Source organism: Mustela lutreola, chromosome 5 (genome assembly GCF_030435805.1).
Source record: "Mustela lutreola isolate mMusLut2 chromosome 5, mMusLut2.pri, whole genome shotgun sequence".
Classification (NCBI taxonomy): Eukaryota; Metazoa; Chordata; class Mammalia; order Carnivora; family Mustelidae; genus Mustela; species Mustela lutreola.
Window position 1 is genome coordinate 67,090,002 of NC_081294.1, and position 16,005 is coordinate 67,106,006.

Genomic DNA, 16,005 nt, shown 5'->3' on the forward strand with positions numbered 1-16,005 from the left:
AATATATATTTTTGCCTCAGTCACTAACTAGTGGTAGTTTTCAATAAGAGGCACCTCAGTTTTAAATAACATATCTGAAAACTGAACAAATGCCACTTTTAAAAAATAAGCCTCAAAATGACAAAGTATGGAGATAGAGTTATCAAGTTAGTTGAATTACACAGTCAACCACTGGAGTAATTCAGGCTAATTGACTCCATAACCCCTCCATTATCTTGGCAATTTAGAAAAATGAGTGGTTCCTATCCTGAATTACCCAAGAAACTATGGTTGTAGACCTGAGCCATTATCCTTCTATTGTAAATGATGTTCTGATTTGGGCTGGCAATATTTTAAGTGACATTTTAGGGTTCAATTTCTTTCTTGGGGGATAGAGGAAAAACCCAAGAAAGAGGTCTTCTACAACCCCATGTCTTATAACAAATGCCAGGCACACATTCCCCATCCACAAAGCCCAAGACAAAAGCTGATGTCCATTCTGACATTTCATAGTTCCCATTCTAATTCTCAAATATGAAAAGACTTAACTAAATGAAAATAACTGGTTTTAAAACAACATACTGCTTTTTTTAATTGAATATATTGAAAAATTTGTTAATAATCATATTTCCTATAGCTACCAAACTAGTTCTTTCTTGTGCATTTTGCCAGGCTATGTGCTCAACTAAATGGATATTGATCTTATTTTACTCCAGTTGACTGTAGAATCAGTGAGGAGTTCTTAGCTCTAGAATTTACTTCTCCTGGTGGCCCAACAAATATAAACTTATCAGTTTTCAGGGATGGCATTAAATTTTTTCTTGTGGCAATGCTGAATACAAAAAGGAATAATGTTCCATGTCAATGACCAACTCAAGTGTTTTATAAATGCATTTTCATAAGTAAGATACAGCTTATATTTTTAGAAATTAGTAAATAATTCTATTTATATCTCTATACCAACTGTTTAATATCATAATAAATAAAACATTTATTGACCAATAAAATAGCAATTACTGATGCAACATAGTGAGTTAATATGCATGCTTATATTTCACTGCATTTGTATACGGAACAGCTAAGGTATTTTTATTGAGTAATGCTTTCCCAAGAAAAGTAAACCAAATATTTATCCAGGGAATTTAGGCAGCAGAAGGTAACACTGGCTAATTATATGTCTGAGAGAAGTTACTTATCTTCCTGCAAGCAGTATACCCCCATATGCATATCTTCTGACCTACCTTAACTATATTAAGATTTTGTTCACACCAACTTCATGAAACTTCTGTAGATGTCCATGACATTATCGAATGGCAAAAAAAGATATCTATTGGTAAGATGCACCTTCTCCACTAACCCATAGTGAGTGGCCCTATAAATGCTAATCATTTATAAACAACTGATGACGTAAGAGGATTACAAAAACAAATACACCATTTTTCTTTTTCTCATCTGAGGAACAAGAAGCCAAATGAGATGAAGAGAATATGAAAACAAAACAAAGCAAACAAACAAAAAACCCTACAGACAAACAAAAACAAAAACAAAACAAAATATAAAAGCACCTTGAGGGACACCAGAGAACATCCATGGGAAGTCAGGAAGAAATTAGGGAAAAAAAGAATCTTAAAAGATGTTTGTTTTCTAAAGCCACCCAAATTATTTAGGACAATTGCAGTGAATTCTATGGCAAGTTTAACAATCAGTAAGAAATTGATTTGGGAAAGTTGGGTTGATTATGAGCAAAAAGTGGTGTATCAGCAACTGAATACAAGAAATGCTGATCCAGGAATTATGCAAGCCAGCTGAGATCTATGCAAAGGGTCAACATTTGTACTAAAAAAAAATCACCATAATTTCCCACATGCTACCAGAGGCAAGGCCTAAAGTCTAATTTTCAAATATCAATAATAAGTTGCAAGTTTTACTTGGAATGCTGTGCTAAGAGCTTCACCAAATTTACCCTGATCATTCTCAGAGCACCCTGTGGGGATCACAAGCTGGTATAAAAATTATCTTAAACCAAAGACATTTGAGATATAACAGATACAGGAAGAAGACTTTTTGGAGATTCTCTTATCTAGCTTAAGGCAGAAACTTCTGGGAGTGAGGCTTCCATAAATCCCTTTGCAGGGGAATTTTACTGGCTGGAAAGAGGGCTGAGAAAACCACTTGCACCTGCATAAACAAATATTAGCACAGACTCTGTTATCTCCCATTTGCTCCTCTAGAAACCCATCTGTTCTTTCCATTAGAGTCTCTTCTCCCTCCTTCTTTCCCCTTAATAAGTTAGATATTTAAACTCCTGTCTTTAGTTGTTTGGAGTCACATCTCTGCTCCCACTGCATAGGTGAATAAAAGTTGACTTTTCTCTTGCTATTCTGTCTTTTTTCAGCTTCATTCACAAGTCCCCAGTTAATGAAAGTTTTTCCTCCAAGGAACCATAAGAAGCAAGTAAATCTCATCTTCATCGTGGACATGTGAAAACAGACTCAGAGAAACTAGGAAACTTGCTCAAGTTCATTGAACCCAAGGAGTCATGATTCAAATACAAAGCTATATTGTCCCATGGTATATACACTCGTAAAATGCATTAAGTTGTTTATATTGGATCTAAAGTCTCTACTATCCCATGTGAACTGTCAAATCATAGAAGCAATTCTTCCAAGACCCTACCATCAGTGTCTTAATTCTGAATGTTTTGGTATTCACTGGAGAGGATATTATTTGGGTAACTATAAAGTTTATCCAAATTATTTGGTGAAAGCAAGGATACATGAAGCATTTAATTTTACTTCCTCCTCAAACTGGTTTCTAAGGTTAACCATTGGAAGAAATTCCTTACATACAATTGGAAAACTGACTCAGGGTAAAAGAATCTAGCATGACTAAGACTTGCATTTGTCACACATGGGTAATGAGGAAGTTGAGCAGACAAACACAGGACCTAGATCCACCAGACACCAATGTCTCCTCACCCTTAGGTATGTTCTAACCTTGCAGGGCTGAAGAAATGGCCCCAGGATGGCTGTTACTAGCAGACCCTCCAGGGGTCTTTCCAGTAGTGGCTGCTCATTCTCTATGACCAGCCCAGGTCATGGAGAATCAGTTGCAGCTCCACGATGAGGGTTAAAGGAGGAATAACCTGGGGAGGAGGAGGGGAAGTGGGATGTCAGTGCCTAGATGGAAAAGACAGTCCCCTGTGATGGGCACGGGAAAGCAAACCACCTATAAAACTCTAGAGTAGTTAGCACCAGAGACCTAACCGTGTTACAAGAAGGTAGGATAAATATCACTACCACCCTCCACTGAAAACAATATGGATGAACTAATAGGGATAGATTTCTGGGATATTTTTTTAAGTCAAGTTACAGAACCAAATGACAATATTTTTGTTTTTAAAAGCCCATAAGGTGGAATACATTTTCTATGGATTAAATAGATATGTCCATCTGTAAATAACAGTAAAAGACCTGGAAGGATATTGTGGAAGTAAAGAAAGACCACCAAAGGAGAACAATCAAAGGATATTTAGTGAGAGCTTGCGGCCGCAAGGGAGTTAGCTATCATCACTGGTGTTTGGCAGAGATGCAAAGACAGGCAGTGGTGAAGAGTGGTGGAAAGAAGTGTTACAATGAAGAAAAAAGAAAACAAGCTTCAGATATGTTGTGATTGCAAATCATTGGCATGGGAAGCTAGAGACAGACTAACTACAAGTCAGGGGTCATATGTGACTGGTCTGGAGAGCATATTTGGGTTGCTCCTGTGTTGGAAGCTGACCATGATTGATCAAGCTTCTGAGATTTCTGGACCAGTTGCTGCAGATCTTGTGGTTTGGCTTATGAGCCTGCTTGTTGCAGAGGTTGTGTATCAGAGTTCTATTTATATATATAGTCTGGCCCTTGTTTGTTTGTTTATTTAGTCTCTCAAAATGTGCCAGACTGATATTAGACTTAAAAGTCTAAATTCCTTCTCTGTAATGGTTAATTTTTTTGTACAAGAAGAATACATTTACTCATTTTCATACTTGTATAAGTTTTTAAAAATTCTGAAGCAAAATGGTAGAATGATGGTGATTGTCATTCCTAAGGCTCATGATGGGTCCCATTCTTATCCTACAGTAGAGAGAAATAAGACATTAAGAAGTTAACCTTCCCGGGGTGCCTGGGTGGTTCAGTGGGTTAAAGCCTCTGCCTTCGGCTCAGGTCCTGGGATCAAGCCCCACATCGGGCTCTCTGCTCAGCAGGGAGCCTGCTTCCGACTCTCTCTCTGCCTACTTGTCATCTCTGTCAAATAAATAAATAAAATCTTTAAAAAAAAAAAAAGAAGAAGAAGAAGTTAACCTTCCCAAGGCCTCACTGTTGATGAAAAGCAGACAGAATTTAATTCCAGATGTATCTGATCCTAAAAGTTACTTTTCACTGTGTCATGCTGCTGCATACAAAAGCATAGTGAGTCTAACATTAAGAGAGAACAGTTACTACCACTCACAAAGGGTAAGCATGGACATGTTGGACTAGCACAATAGTAGCATCTGTTATACAATATTAGAATCTATCAATATGGTATTAGAACTCCGAAATGGTGGCAGCCCTTTTTCATATTGAGTTTGTAAGATTATCTTATAATAGCCTTGGATGAATTATTACAGTCTGATCCTTTATATTTCCAGAGGAGTAGCTTCTGCTTTTGAAAAAAACAGCATTTCAAATGCAATTATAACCCATGAGAAAACAGGATATTATGGAAACTTTATGCATTTTTCAAATAATTCCTTTCAGAGAACAATCAATCATCTATATTGCTGATGAACTAGTGTGTACCAGTAGGTTCTAGGAGATGCTAATGAATCCACTTCTTGTTGGTTTAAAGCAGAATGTGAACCACTTTCCTTTTTTATGTGCAAATAGAGTTAACCTAACTTCGATTATCTTGTTAATCAAGAGTTTATAAAGGTGTTATATTTACCTCTGGCTTAAGAAGGGCAAACCAATACTTGAAGGGCTGAACTCTTCTCTTTTTTAAAATCTTTAATTGGAATCACAGGTTATCACGACCTATGAATTAAAAAAAGTAATTTTTACATTAAGTAACTGTAGCACTCACCTGAGACAATAGATTAATATCTACAAATATTTTTTTCTATTTTTATGTCTTGAATATTAGCTCACTGATTTACACAATAATCCCAAGGTTCACAACATGAAATACCACATCAAAATCATCTGGAAAACTTAGAAAAGTATTATCAATGCCTTCCCCTCCACCACACACATCCAAAAACTTCTGATTTAATTGGTCTGGAGTATCTGCATCGATATTTTTTAAAACCTCACCAGGTGAGGCCGGGTTTGGGGCAGCCAGAGCCTCCGGGAGGCGCGTCTCAGGCTGGGGTCGGTGAGGAGTGGCGGATATGGCTCGTGGACAGCAGAAGATTCAGTCTCAGCAGAAAAATGCCAAAAAGCAAGCTGGACAAAGGAAGAAACAAGGACATGACCAAAAGGCTGCTGCCAAAGCTGCCTTAATATATACCTGCACTGTTTGTAGGACACAAATGCCAGACCCTAAGACCTTCAAGCAGCACTTTGAAAGCAAGCATCCTAAGACTCCACTTCCTCCAGAATTGGCTGATGTTCAGGCATAAAGTTGTTTACAGGTGAATTCATGACACCTTTGACTCTTCTACTGTCTCAGACCTTAGGTAACAAACCTGCAGCTGCTTTTCTAACTGTTTATCAGCAAAAATAAAGGGACTACAGAAACACTCATTTTTATGCTGTTCCCTTTTGGGCTTCATGCAAAGACAATTCTGTGTAAATGTACAGTTGACTCTGATTTGGAAATCTGAAAATCAGTCCATCCTTGTTATAAAAAAATTTTTTACAATTGTAATTATATTGATGTTCATATTGTGTAAAATAACTCATTTAATAAAGTAGTACTTTGATTTTAAAAATCAAGCAGGCAGCCTGAGTTGAAAAGCACTGCTTTAGACCAAAATGTTTATTATGAAAAGGATTTCATGATGCAGTCGTTCAGTCAGTTTGCCAGCGTCCATCCCTCTAGGTTCTGGAAGGCTGAACCTACCCCTACCGGCCCAGAGCCAGTCCTAACAGTGTGCACATGACCCAGTTCAGAGTAATCCAAAGCAGAGTGGAGACCTCTCTGAGAAGTTTCTGTCAGTCAATAGGAAGTGTATGGTCTTAGGTTCAATGGCTGGAGTCCTACAAAGTAGACTGACAAGAGACAGATTAATAAGGAAAAAACACTCCAGAAGTTTATTAATGTGTGCATTGCACACATTATGGGAGAACTCAGTGATGACTAACTCAAAGGAGTGGTTAGAAACTGGGCTTATATTGCATCTTAACAAAAGAAAAATAAATGTGTGATAGAGAAGTGACAAGACAAAGGAAAAATGTTCATGCTTTCAAAGGTAGCAAATTTTGGGAAGGAAAATACATGAGGGAAACGAAGAAGGTAAAGTCTAGCTAGCAAGGTTTGTTATATAGATTCTTCTGGTGCCATCTCTGAGCAAGTAACAGTCTAGAATTATCTCCAGTGATTAAGAATTGTTCTATCCTTCACAGTGAAGGGGTAGGGATGGGGGTTGCTGACAGGTTTGTTTAGTTTCCTTTTTCTCAACCGCCTTCAGCTCAAAATCACCCATATGCCAGATTGATGTGTTTTAGGGTGGCATATTCTGAATTCTTTCAAAAGGAAGTCCTCTTTTGTGAGTGCAAGCCCTAAGGACAATGTCAGGAATGACTTATGGCAATTTTATTACCACACGGAGGAATTTTTCACCAGTAGAAGAAAAACCATGTTAACATGGAAAGAGAAACAGAATCTAGAGTTGGAGATTGACTTTTATTCAATAAATAAATTTATTATGTGTCTTGGCCGGTGATAGGTGACTGATACTGAGTCCCAGGATCAATCACTAGAGTTTCTACTAGAAGTTCCATAGTACTAGCTTAAGTATTTCATTCCATTTTGAGAAAGGTTTCTATTGCTTGAAACCAAAAGCATCCTGAAAAATATAATAATTATTTAACATTTTTGTAACATCAGAACCAATTTTTGAAGTCATAGAATAGCTCACTGCTTCCCAACTCCTATTCTTCCAGCCATGGCTTTAAAATCTTTTTTTTTTTTTTTTTTTCATTTTGGTGAAATGTAACATATACAGAAAAGTATACAAAACACTATGTGTAACCACCACCCAACTCAAGAAATAGAATTTTATTAGCAACCCAGATGCCCACTTGTACTGTTTTCAAATCACTAATTCCTATGTACCAATTGAAGGTAACCAGTGCTCAGACTTCAGTGGTAATCAGTTCCTTACATTTTCTTATAGGCTGACCACTTATGTGTGGATACCTAAAATATAAAATTTTGCCTGTTTTTGTATTTTACATGATGGGAATCACTTAGTATGGACCCGCTGTGCTTGGCTTCTCTCTACATTTGTGATATCCATCAATGTTCTCACATGTAGGTGTAGCTCATTCATTTTCATGGCTGTATATTTTATTGTATGACTATGTGACTGGTTACTTTTTCATTCTACTGTTGATAGACATGTGACTTATGTCCCCTTTTTGGCTACTGTGAATAATGATGCTGTGGACATATTTGTGCATATCTCTCCATACACATTTCTGTTGGGTACATATCTTGTAGAAGAATCACAGATTACTGAAAATAATTATGGTCAGCGTTAGGAAATACTGTCAGCCTGGTTTCCAAAGTGACTATAACAGCCTATGTTCCTTCCAGCAATGGAAGAGTTTCTTTTGCTCTACATCCTCACCAAGACTTGACATTAGCTGCCTTCTTTTTTTTTTTTTTTAAAGATTTTATTTATTTATTCGACAGAAATCGCAAGTAGGCAGAGAGGCAGGCAGAGAGAGAGAGAGGAGAAAGCAGGCTCCCTGCTGAGCAGAGAGGGATTCATGACCTGAGCCGAAGGCAGAGGCTTTAACCCTCTGAGCCACCCAGGCGCCCCCATTAGCTGCCTTCTTAAGTGTGCTTATCTAGTTAGGTATGCAGAAATTTTATCTTGGTTTTAATCAAAATTAACATGATTACTAATGAAATTCAATATTGGTAGCTTACTGGCCATTTGGATACCTCTTTAAGTTGTTTGCCCACTTTCCTACTATGTTGTTATAGCATTTTCATATTGATTTGTAGGGAGATTCTCTGTCTATCTGAATAAAACCCGTTTTCTATTATATGTGTTGCAAATACATTCTCCCAGTTTGTCTTGACTTTTCACTCTCTTAATATTAATTTTTAAATTAATATTAATATTTTGATGAAGAGAAGCTGTTAATTTTAAGAAGAGAAGCTCTTAATTTTAATATAGTCTTACTAAACTTTGCCTTTATAATCAGTGTGTGTGTGTGTGTGTGTGTGTGTGTGTGTTATGTTTAAGAAATCAGTCCTTTCCATGCATTTGTAAAAATATTCTCCTTTATTATTTTCTGGAAGAATTGTTATGGCTCTTAAATTTAGATGTAATATCCCACTAAGTTGATTTCTGTGTAAAATGTAAGGAAAGGGTCATTTATTTTCTTTTCTATGTGGAAATTCATTTGTGCAGTAGCATATAATGAGAAGAACTTCTTCCTCCACTATACGGCAGTGGCATGTTTTTTTGGAAATCAAGTACACACGTGTGTATGGGGTGGTGTCTGAGATCTCTATTCTATTTCATTGGTCTTTTTTATGCCAATATGTCATAGTCTTAATTACAATAACTTTCTCTTAAGTCAAAAATGTCAACCAGTCCTTCCACCTTATTCTTCAATTCATGTGTATTTTGGCTATTCTTAACCTTTTTAATTTCCTTATGTAATTTAGAGTCAGCTTATCACTTGTGCTTCTCCCCAGTTAAGATTCCCCTAAAACAAAGATTGTTAGGATTCTTATTGGAATTATACTGACCAATAGATCAACTCAAGGAAGAAATAACTTTTTTATAGCAATATTGTCTTCTGATTTATGGGCATAATATACCCTTCTGCAGGATTTCTTTAATGGCTCTAATAAAATGTGATAGTTTTCTGCGTGGGGCTTGCATATCTTTAGTTAGATCTAATCCATGGTTCTTTTTAATACTGCTTTAAATAGAAGCGTTTTATTTTATCTTATTTTATTTTATTTTACTTTATTTATTTGAGAGAGAGTTAGCAAGCAAACAAGCATGAGAGGGGCAGGGAGGGAGGTGGAGGAGCAGATGGGGAGGATAGAGAACCTCCAGCAGACTTCTTGCTGAGTGTACAACCCAATGCTGGGCTCAATCTTCTGACCCCCAAATCATGATCTGAGCTGAAATTAAGAGTCTGATGCTTAAACAACTGACCGAGACATCCTATAAATAATACTTAAAAATATTTTTTCTAATTTTTTTTGCCAGTACATAGAAATGCAGTTGATTTTTGTATATTCCGTGTAAACCTAGCAAACTGGCTAAACACACCTAATATTTCTTCTATCTGTAGATCCTCTTAGATTTTCTACAATCACATGCATATTGACTATGAACAATGACAGTTTCAGTTCTTCCTTTCAAGTACTTATTTATTCACTCATTCATTTTATTTATTTGTTTTATGACTAGAATTCCAAGACAATGTTGAAGAAAAGTATTCAACATAATAACATTCAATTCAACATAATAAAAATATGTGATATTCTTATTTTGTTTCCTATCTCAAAAGGGAAGCTTTCAATACTTTAAGTATAAATATAGTATTTAATGTAGGTTTTTTTTTTTTACTAATGTTGTATCATATGAAAGAAGTTCTATTTACTTCTAGTTTACAAAGTGTTTTATTCACAAATAGATGTTGAAGTTTTTCAAACACTTTTTGCATCTATTGAGCTTATGATACAATTAGTTATTCTCCTTTATTCTATTAACTTGGTTATTTATACTTATTGCTTTTCTAATATTAACTCAATGTTTAATTCATGAAATAAACCCAGTTTGGTCATCGTGCATAATCTTTTGCATTAACATTGATACATTATGTATGCGTGAGGTAGTTTTTAAATTTCCTTTCTCATTATTTGCTTGTAAGGTGTGAGTATGAAGACTACTCTGGTCTCCAAAAACAAGTTGATGTTTCCTCTTTTTGTCTTCTCTGAAAGATCTTGTGTAAGACTGACATATGGCATCCTTAAATGTTTGATAAAAGCTTGGGTCTAGAATTTTCCTGCCAGTGTAATGATCTATTGTCAAGTTGGTTAATCTTGTTCACATCTTCTACATTCTTGCTGATCACATATACACACACAATTTTTAAATGTTTGTTCTGGTACTGAGAGAGGTGTGTGTCAAAATTTTCTGATTTTGAATTTTAGTTCTTTAGTTACATTAATTTATGCTTCATATATTTTGATGCTGTATAGTTATACATAAATATTTTACATACATTAAGCTGAATTAAAATGCTTATTATTGTGAAGCCTACATTTTATTTCTAGTAATGCCTCTTACCTTAAAGTGTGCTTTCTCTAATATTTATACCACTACCTTAGCAAACCTTTGGTAAGTATTTGCATTTTTTTAATATCTTTTTATTCTCTTTACATCCTCACACTTTAAATATCATGTTTGTAAATAGTACAATCTTGAGTTTGCCTTTTAATGAAGCATTTAGCTCTTCTACATTTAATGCAATTAATGATATAATTGTGCTTAAAACCCCTTTATGCAAGACAGGAAACAATGTGTGTTGGAGAGGATGTGGAGAAAGGGGAACCCTCTTGCACTGTTGGTGGGAATGCAAGTTGGTGCAGCCACTTTGGAGAACAGCGTGGAGATTACTCAAGAAATTAAAATGACCCTGCAATTGCACTACTGGGTATTTACCCCAAAGATACAGATGTAGTGAAAAGAAGGGTCATCTGTACCCCAATGTTTATAGCAGCAATGGCCACGGTTGCCAAACTGTGGAAAGAACCAAGATGCCCTTCAACAGACGAATGGATAAGGAAGATGTGGTCCATATACACTATGGAGTATTATGCCTCCATCAGAAAGGATGAATACCCAACTTTTATAGCAACATGGATGGGACTGGAAGAGATTATACTGAGTGAGATAAGTCAAGCAGAGAGAGTCAATTATCATATGGTTTTACTTATTTGTGGAGCATAACAAATAACATGGAGGACATGGGGAGATGGAGAGGAGAAGGGAGTTGAGGGAAATTGGAAGGGGAGATGAACCATGAGAGACTATGGACTCTGAAAAACAATCTGAGGGTTTTGAAGGGGCAGGGGGTGGGAGGTTGGGGGAGCCAGGTGGTGGTTATTATGGAGGGCACGTATTGCATGGAGCACTGGGTGTGGTGCATAAACAATGAATTCTGTTATGCTGAAAATTTAAAAAAAAAAAAGGAAGAAAAAACCAGGGGCACCTGGGTGGCTCAGTTGGTTAAGAGCCTTAGGTCATGCCCCTGTGCGTGTGTGTGGGGGGGTGCTGCCTGCTCAGCTGGGGATGGGAAGGGGGAGCAGGGTGGTGGTGGGGAGTTCAGCTTCTCTCTCTCCCTCTTCCGGTTTATGCTCTCTCAAATAAACAAATAAAATTTTAAAGATAAAAAATTAATTAATTTTTAAAAATCACCACTTTATGTAGTGTTTTCTATTTATCTTGTGTCTCCTTTTACTCTTCATTTGGATTTTTTATTTTATTTCACCCTTTATATTAACTGAAAGGTTATATATTCTTTTACTATTTCTTTTTACCAATTTTCCTAATGATTAGAACTCGTATGATTGACTTATCAAAATCTACTCTTATTTAATAGATTCACCCTCTTCCCAGACAAAGCAAAGTCCTTAGAAACTCAACACCTTCCTCCCTTATATGCCATTCTTGTCAGGTATTATAATTGTCTTTGTATTTCACTCCATATCATCATCATCATCATCATCATCATCATCATCTTTATTTATACTGTCAGTATTCCTTTATATCCCCTTCCCCCATATCTGCCACTTTCATTGTTTCTTTCCTTCCTGCATTTTCAACCTTCTGAAATTATTTTACATCTATCTAGAGTATTCTTTTTAGTATTTCCTATAAGTCATGTCTGATCATGAATTTTCTTAATTTTTGTTTGTATGAAAACATAATTTTGAAAGGATATTTTCATTGGATATATAATTCTAGTTTGGTAGTTATTTCCCACCAGCATTTTGAAGATGGTATTCAATTGTTTTCTGGCTTATATATTTTTATTAAGATGTCACCTCTTTGAAAACAGTTGAGTGGTTGTTCAAAAATACATAGAATTACCATATGACCCAGCAATTCCACTCCTAGGTATACACCTAACAGAACTGGAAACAGGTATCCAAACAGACACTTTCATAGCACTGTCCAGAGTAGCATCATTCATAATGCCCAAAGGTGCAGACAACCTATGTGTATATCAGAAAATAGATGAATAAAAAAACGTGGTACACACATAAAATGAAACACTATTCATTCATGAAAATTAATGAAGTACAGACTGGATAAACCCTGAAAGTATGCTAAGTAAAATGAGTCAGTCATAAAAGGACAAATACATTATGATGCCATTTGTATGGAATATTTGTAACAAGCAAATTTATAAAGACAGAAAGTACAGCAGATGTCATCAGGGTTGGGGGGGGGGAGAGAATGGAGAGTTACTTTTTAAGGGGTCCAGAGTTTTGGTTCAAGAAAATGAAAAGCTCTACAAATGAAAAGCAGTAATGGTTGCACAGCATTATGAATGTCATTAATGTCCCTGAATTGGAGACTTAAAAATAGTTAAAATGGTAAATTGTATGTTATATATATTTTAGAACAATGAAAAAAAACAGTTAGCTCTCAGACCAGTTGTTGGACTTTTGTGCAATCCTGTTCTCCCCCCACCCCCCCCGGCTGCTCTAAAGTGTTCTTGTTTTTGATTTTCAGCTACTTTTTTTTTCTTTGATGTAAAGTCTTATTTTTGTTCTTCTTGCCTATACTTCCTAGCCATCCTGAAATGGGAGAATCATGTCTTTATTAGCTTTGAAGATTTCTAGGTCATTATCTCTTCAAATACGGTTTTTGTTCCTCTCTTCCTTTCCTTGACTTCTGGGAATCTCTAAAAATCTGAGACCTCACTAGATTTTCTTTTCTTTTCTTTTCTTTTTTTTTTTTTAAAGATTTTATTTATTTATTTGAGACAGAAATCACAAGTAGACAGAGAGGCAGACAGAGAGAGAGGGGAAGCAGGCTCCCCGCTGAGCAGAGAGCCCGATGCGGGGCTCGATCCCAAGACCCTGGGATCATGACCTGAGCCGAAGGGAGAGGCTTTAACCCACTGAGCCACCCAGGCGCCCCCTCACTAGATTTTCTAAGTCCCTCATACTTTCTTACCTATTTCTCATCCTTTTTTCTCTCTAGCTTTATTTTGGATACTTTCTTTAATTTTACTAATTTTCACTTTGACTGTATCTGAGCTTTCCAAGCTTCACTCTGCATGTTTTCTTGTGACCTACATTCCACTTCACAAATTCTCTACATGGTGTGTCTGTCCATTCATGTCTTAACTTCAATTTTATTTTCAATTCTAGAATTTCCACTTGCTTCTTTATAATTTATAAAATTTCAATAAGATTTATTTATTTATTTTAGAGAGACAGTGGGAGTGGGGAAGAGGGGCAGAAGGAGAGAGAAAGAATCTCATGCAGACCTCATGCTTAGCACAAAGCCGGATGCAAGGCTTGATCTCTGGTCCCTGAGATCATGACCTGAGCCAAAACCAAGAGCAGATACTCAACCAACCTACTGAGCCACCCAGGCTTTCCTATAAATTTTCAATCTTTTAGCCTCAAGAAAAGTATAATTGGATAAACAGAGCATATGCCTGTTAACTCCAATATGTAAAAGTCCCTACGTAGCTATGTAGCTCTTCTACTGTTTCCACTGCTTTTTTGTAATGCATTTTTTTTTTTTTATCTCTTTGGTTTTGCTCCCTCATGCAAAATTGGTAAAAATAACTTGAGGTCTAGAATGCTGCTATCTTTCTCAAGAGATTTACAGCGAATTACTCCAAGTTCATGGGAATACTGGCAATCCAGGATCGTCTCCAAATGACCAAAGACAGATAATTTAAAGCTGGTGGTTGTCCCTGGAAATGCTTATCTCCTTTCTGGTTCTCACTTTCTTCTAAGCTGTAATGCTTGGTTTTCATCCTGATGATGAACAACTAGTTCACCACTGTTCCTGCTTAGTGGGCACTGGATTCCCATCTCTTTGCCTTTAAGTGCTTATTCTAGGCTGCAAAACCATGGGCCAGCCACTTCACTTCTACCCCTAGGGGAAAAGCAGCCCCATTACCTAACCATTTCTCAAGTTCTCATCCTTCCCAGAGATCCTAGCCTGCTAATTCATTAATGTTAACTGTGAGATGCCCACGTTTTTTTGTTTTGTTTTGTTTTAAAATACCTTTTTAATTTGTCCTAGAAGGTTGACTAAAATTATCTAATATATCAATACTAGATGACTGATTCCGACCCGATGTTTCATACGCTTAGAAAAATTCTGTTCACACAAAACAAGAACATCATAGGTCAATGTATGACTGCTTTCAAAGGAATAAATTACACATTTTTAGAATAAGCCCTCCCAAAAACTCAACGAAAATTTTTACTGTGAGCATTGTGTTGTAGAAGGGACAAGTTGCATGTCCTCTATTGTTAGTACCAAATAAATCAGAGCTATACGCTCACAAATCAACTGACTGCCAAGAGTGAGGGTAAGGATGAAAATGTTCCAGAAAAGTCACTTAGGAAAACACTGCCTTTTCTTTTTATTATCTAATTAACTTTGTGTATTTTATTTCCCAGCAGATATGCAGCAGTACAAGCTCCATTTTATCATCAATCATTAAAAAACATGTGTGAAAAGCAACCCATAATAATTTAGGTTCTGAGGAACTTGCTAGGAAAGCAGAAGAGCCACTTAATTCCATGTTCAACAGTGGAGGTCCATCAGGGCTCTATCTACATCAGCAACATATGGCCCCTTGGTGAGATTGAGCCCAAGACTATTTTGGTATGGCCTGCGAACTATGAATGGTTTTTACATTTTTAAAGGACCATGTACATACACAAGAAAAATCAAAGAAGCATATGTAACAGATATATTATCTATCTAACTCTACAGAAAAAGTTTACTGAACCTTATTCTATATCATCTTGTCAAGATTTGCAAAGATTCTGAGACTTTTACCCTATTTGCAAGTGAGCAGCTTAGCCTGCTATAGTTTCATCAGTGGTGGCAGAAGACATGAGACCCTATGATCAGAAACAAGAGTATTTTTCACAGTAATAGCAGACAGAGAGAATCAGCATTTGCATGAGTTCCCCAAGCCCCAATCATTCCCACAAGGCAACATGAAGAGAACCAGGTAAAACCCGCACATACAGTGGCTATGTTACTGAGAGGAATTTAGGGAACCTGAGCTTAAGGAACCTGAACCTTCTATAATGGCCAGTGAGCATACCAGCTCTCTGATCCCAGGGAGACATTATCTCAATCTTCAAAGGCTGGTTACTATACAAACATTAAAAAAAAAAAAAAAAAAAAAAAAAAAAAAAAAAAAAAAAAAGGCTGCAACGAAGGCCATGTCTCTGCAAGATATGTAGAAACACAAAGGATCCATGAAGAATGGAGAACTGTCTCTCAGTAAATCTAAACTTGTTACCTATAGCTACCACCTTCAGCATGTTATGATAGCTTTATCTTTCCAAAAGTTGACCTGAACCAGAAAAGTATCTTCAGTATTCCCTTAAAAAACAGAGGAAATAATATATGGAGAGAGATTTCTAAAGGCAGTTTAAAATCCCAACATTTAAACAACTATTTTCAGCTACTTTGAAATTTCTGATACTGAGAAAGGTTTATTTCTGATAGGGTCCAGTAACAGAAAAATTTTATTTACCTTCCAATAAACTAATTCTTAAGTGACTCTTATATTTTCT

General features: G+C 36.3%; 1 protein-coding gene and 1 long non-coding RNA gene across 2 annotated transcripts in view; one reads left to right on the top strand and one right to left on the bottom strand.

Annotated features, from left to right (window-relative positions):
• Positions 1 to 16,005, bottom strand: part of LOC131831995 (uncharacterized) — a 251,640-nt gene that overhangs the window by 222,324 nt on the left and 13,311 nt on the right. Inside the window, exon 2 of the long non-coding RNA XR_009353889.1 lies at positions 4,948 to 5,036. This is a non-coding gene — a long non-coding RNA (uncharacterized LOC131831995). The remainder of the gene's footprint in view (positions 1 to 4,947; positions 5,037 to 16,005) is intronic.
• On the top strand, positions 5,329 to 5,935 carry LOC131831993 (zinc finger protein 706-like). Its single transcript, XM_059174477.1, has one exon. It carries the CDS (start codon positions 5,393 to 5,395, stop codon positions 5,621 to 5,623), a length of 231 nt encoding a protein of 76 aa, XP_059030460.1. The 5' UTR covers positions 5,329 to 5,392; the 3' UTR covers positions 5,624 to 5,935.

Coding starts and splice junctions, on each gene's coding strand:
- LOC131831993 (XM_059174477.1), top strand. CDS start 5,393: ATGGCTCGTGGACAGCAGAAGATTCAGTCTCAGCAGAAAAATGCCAAA.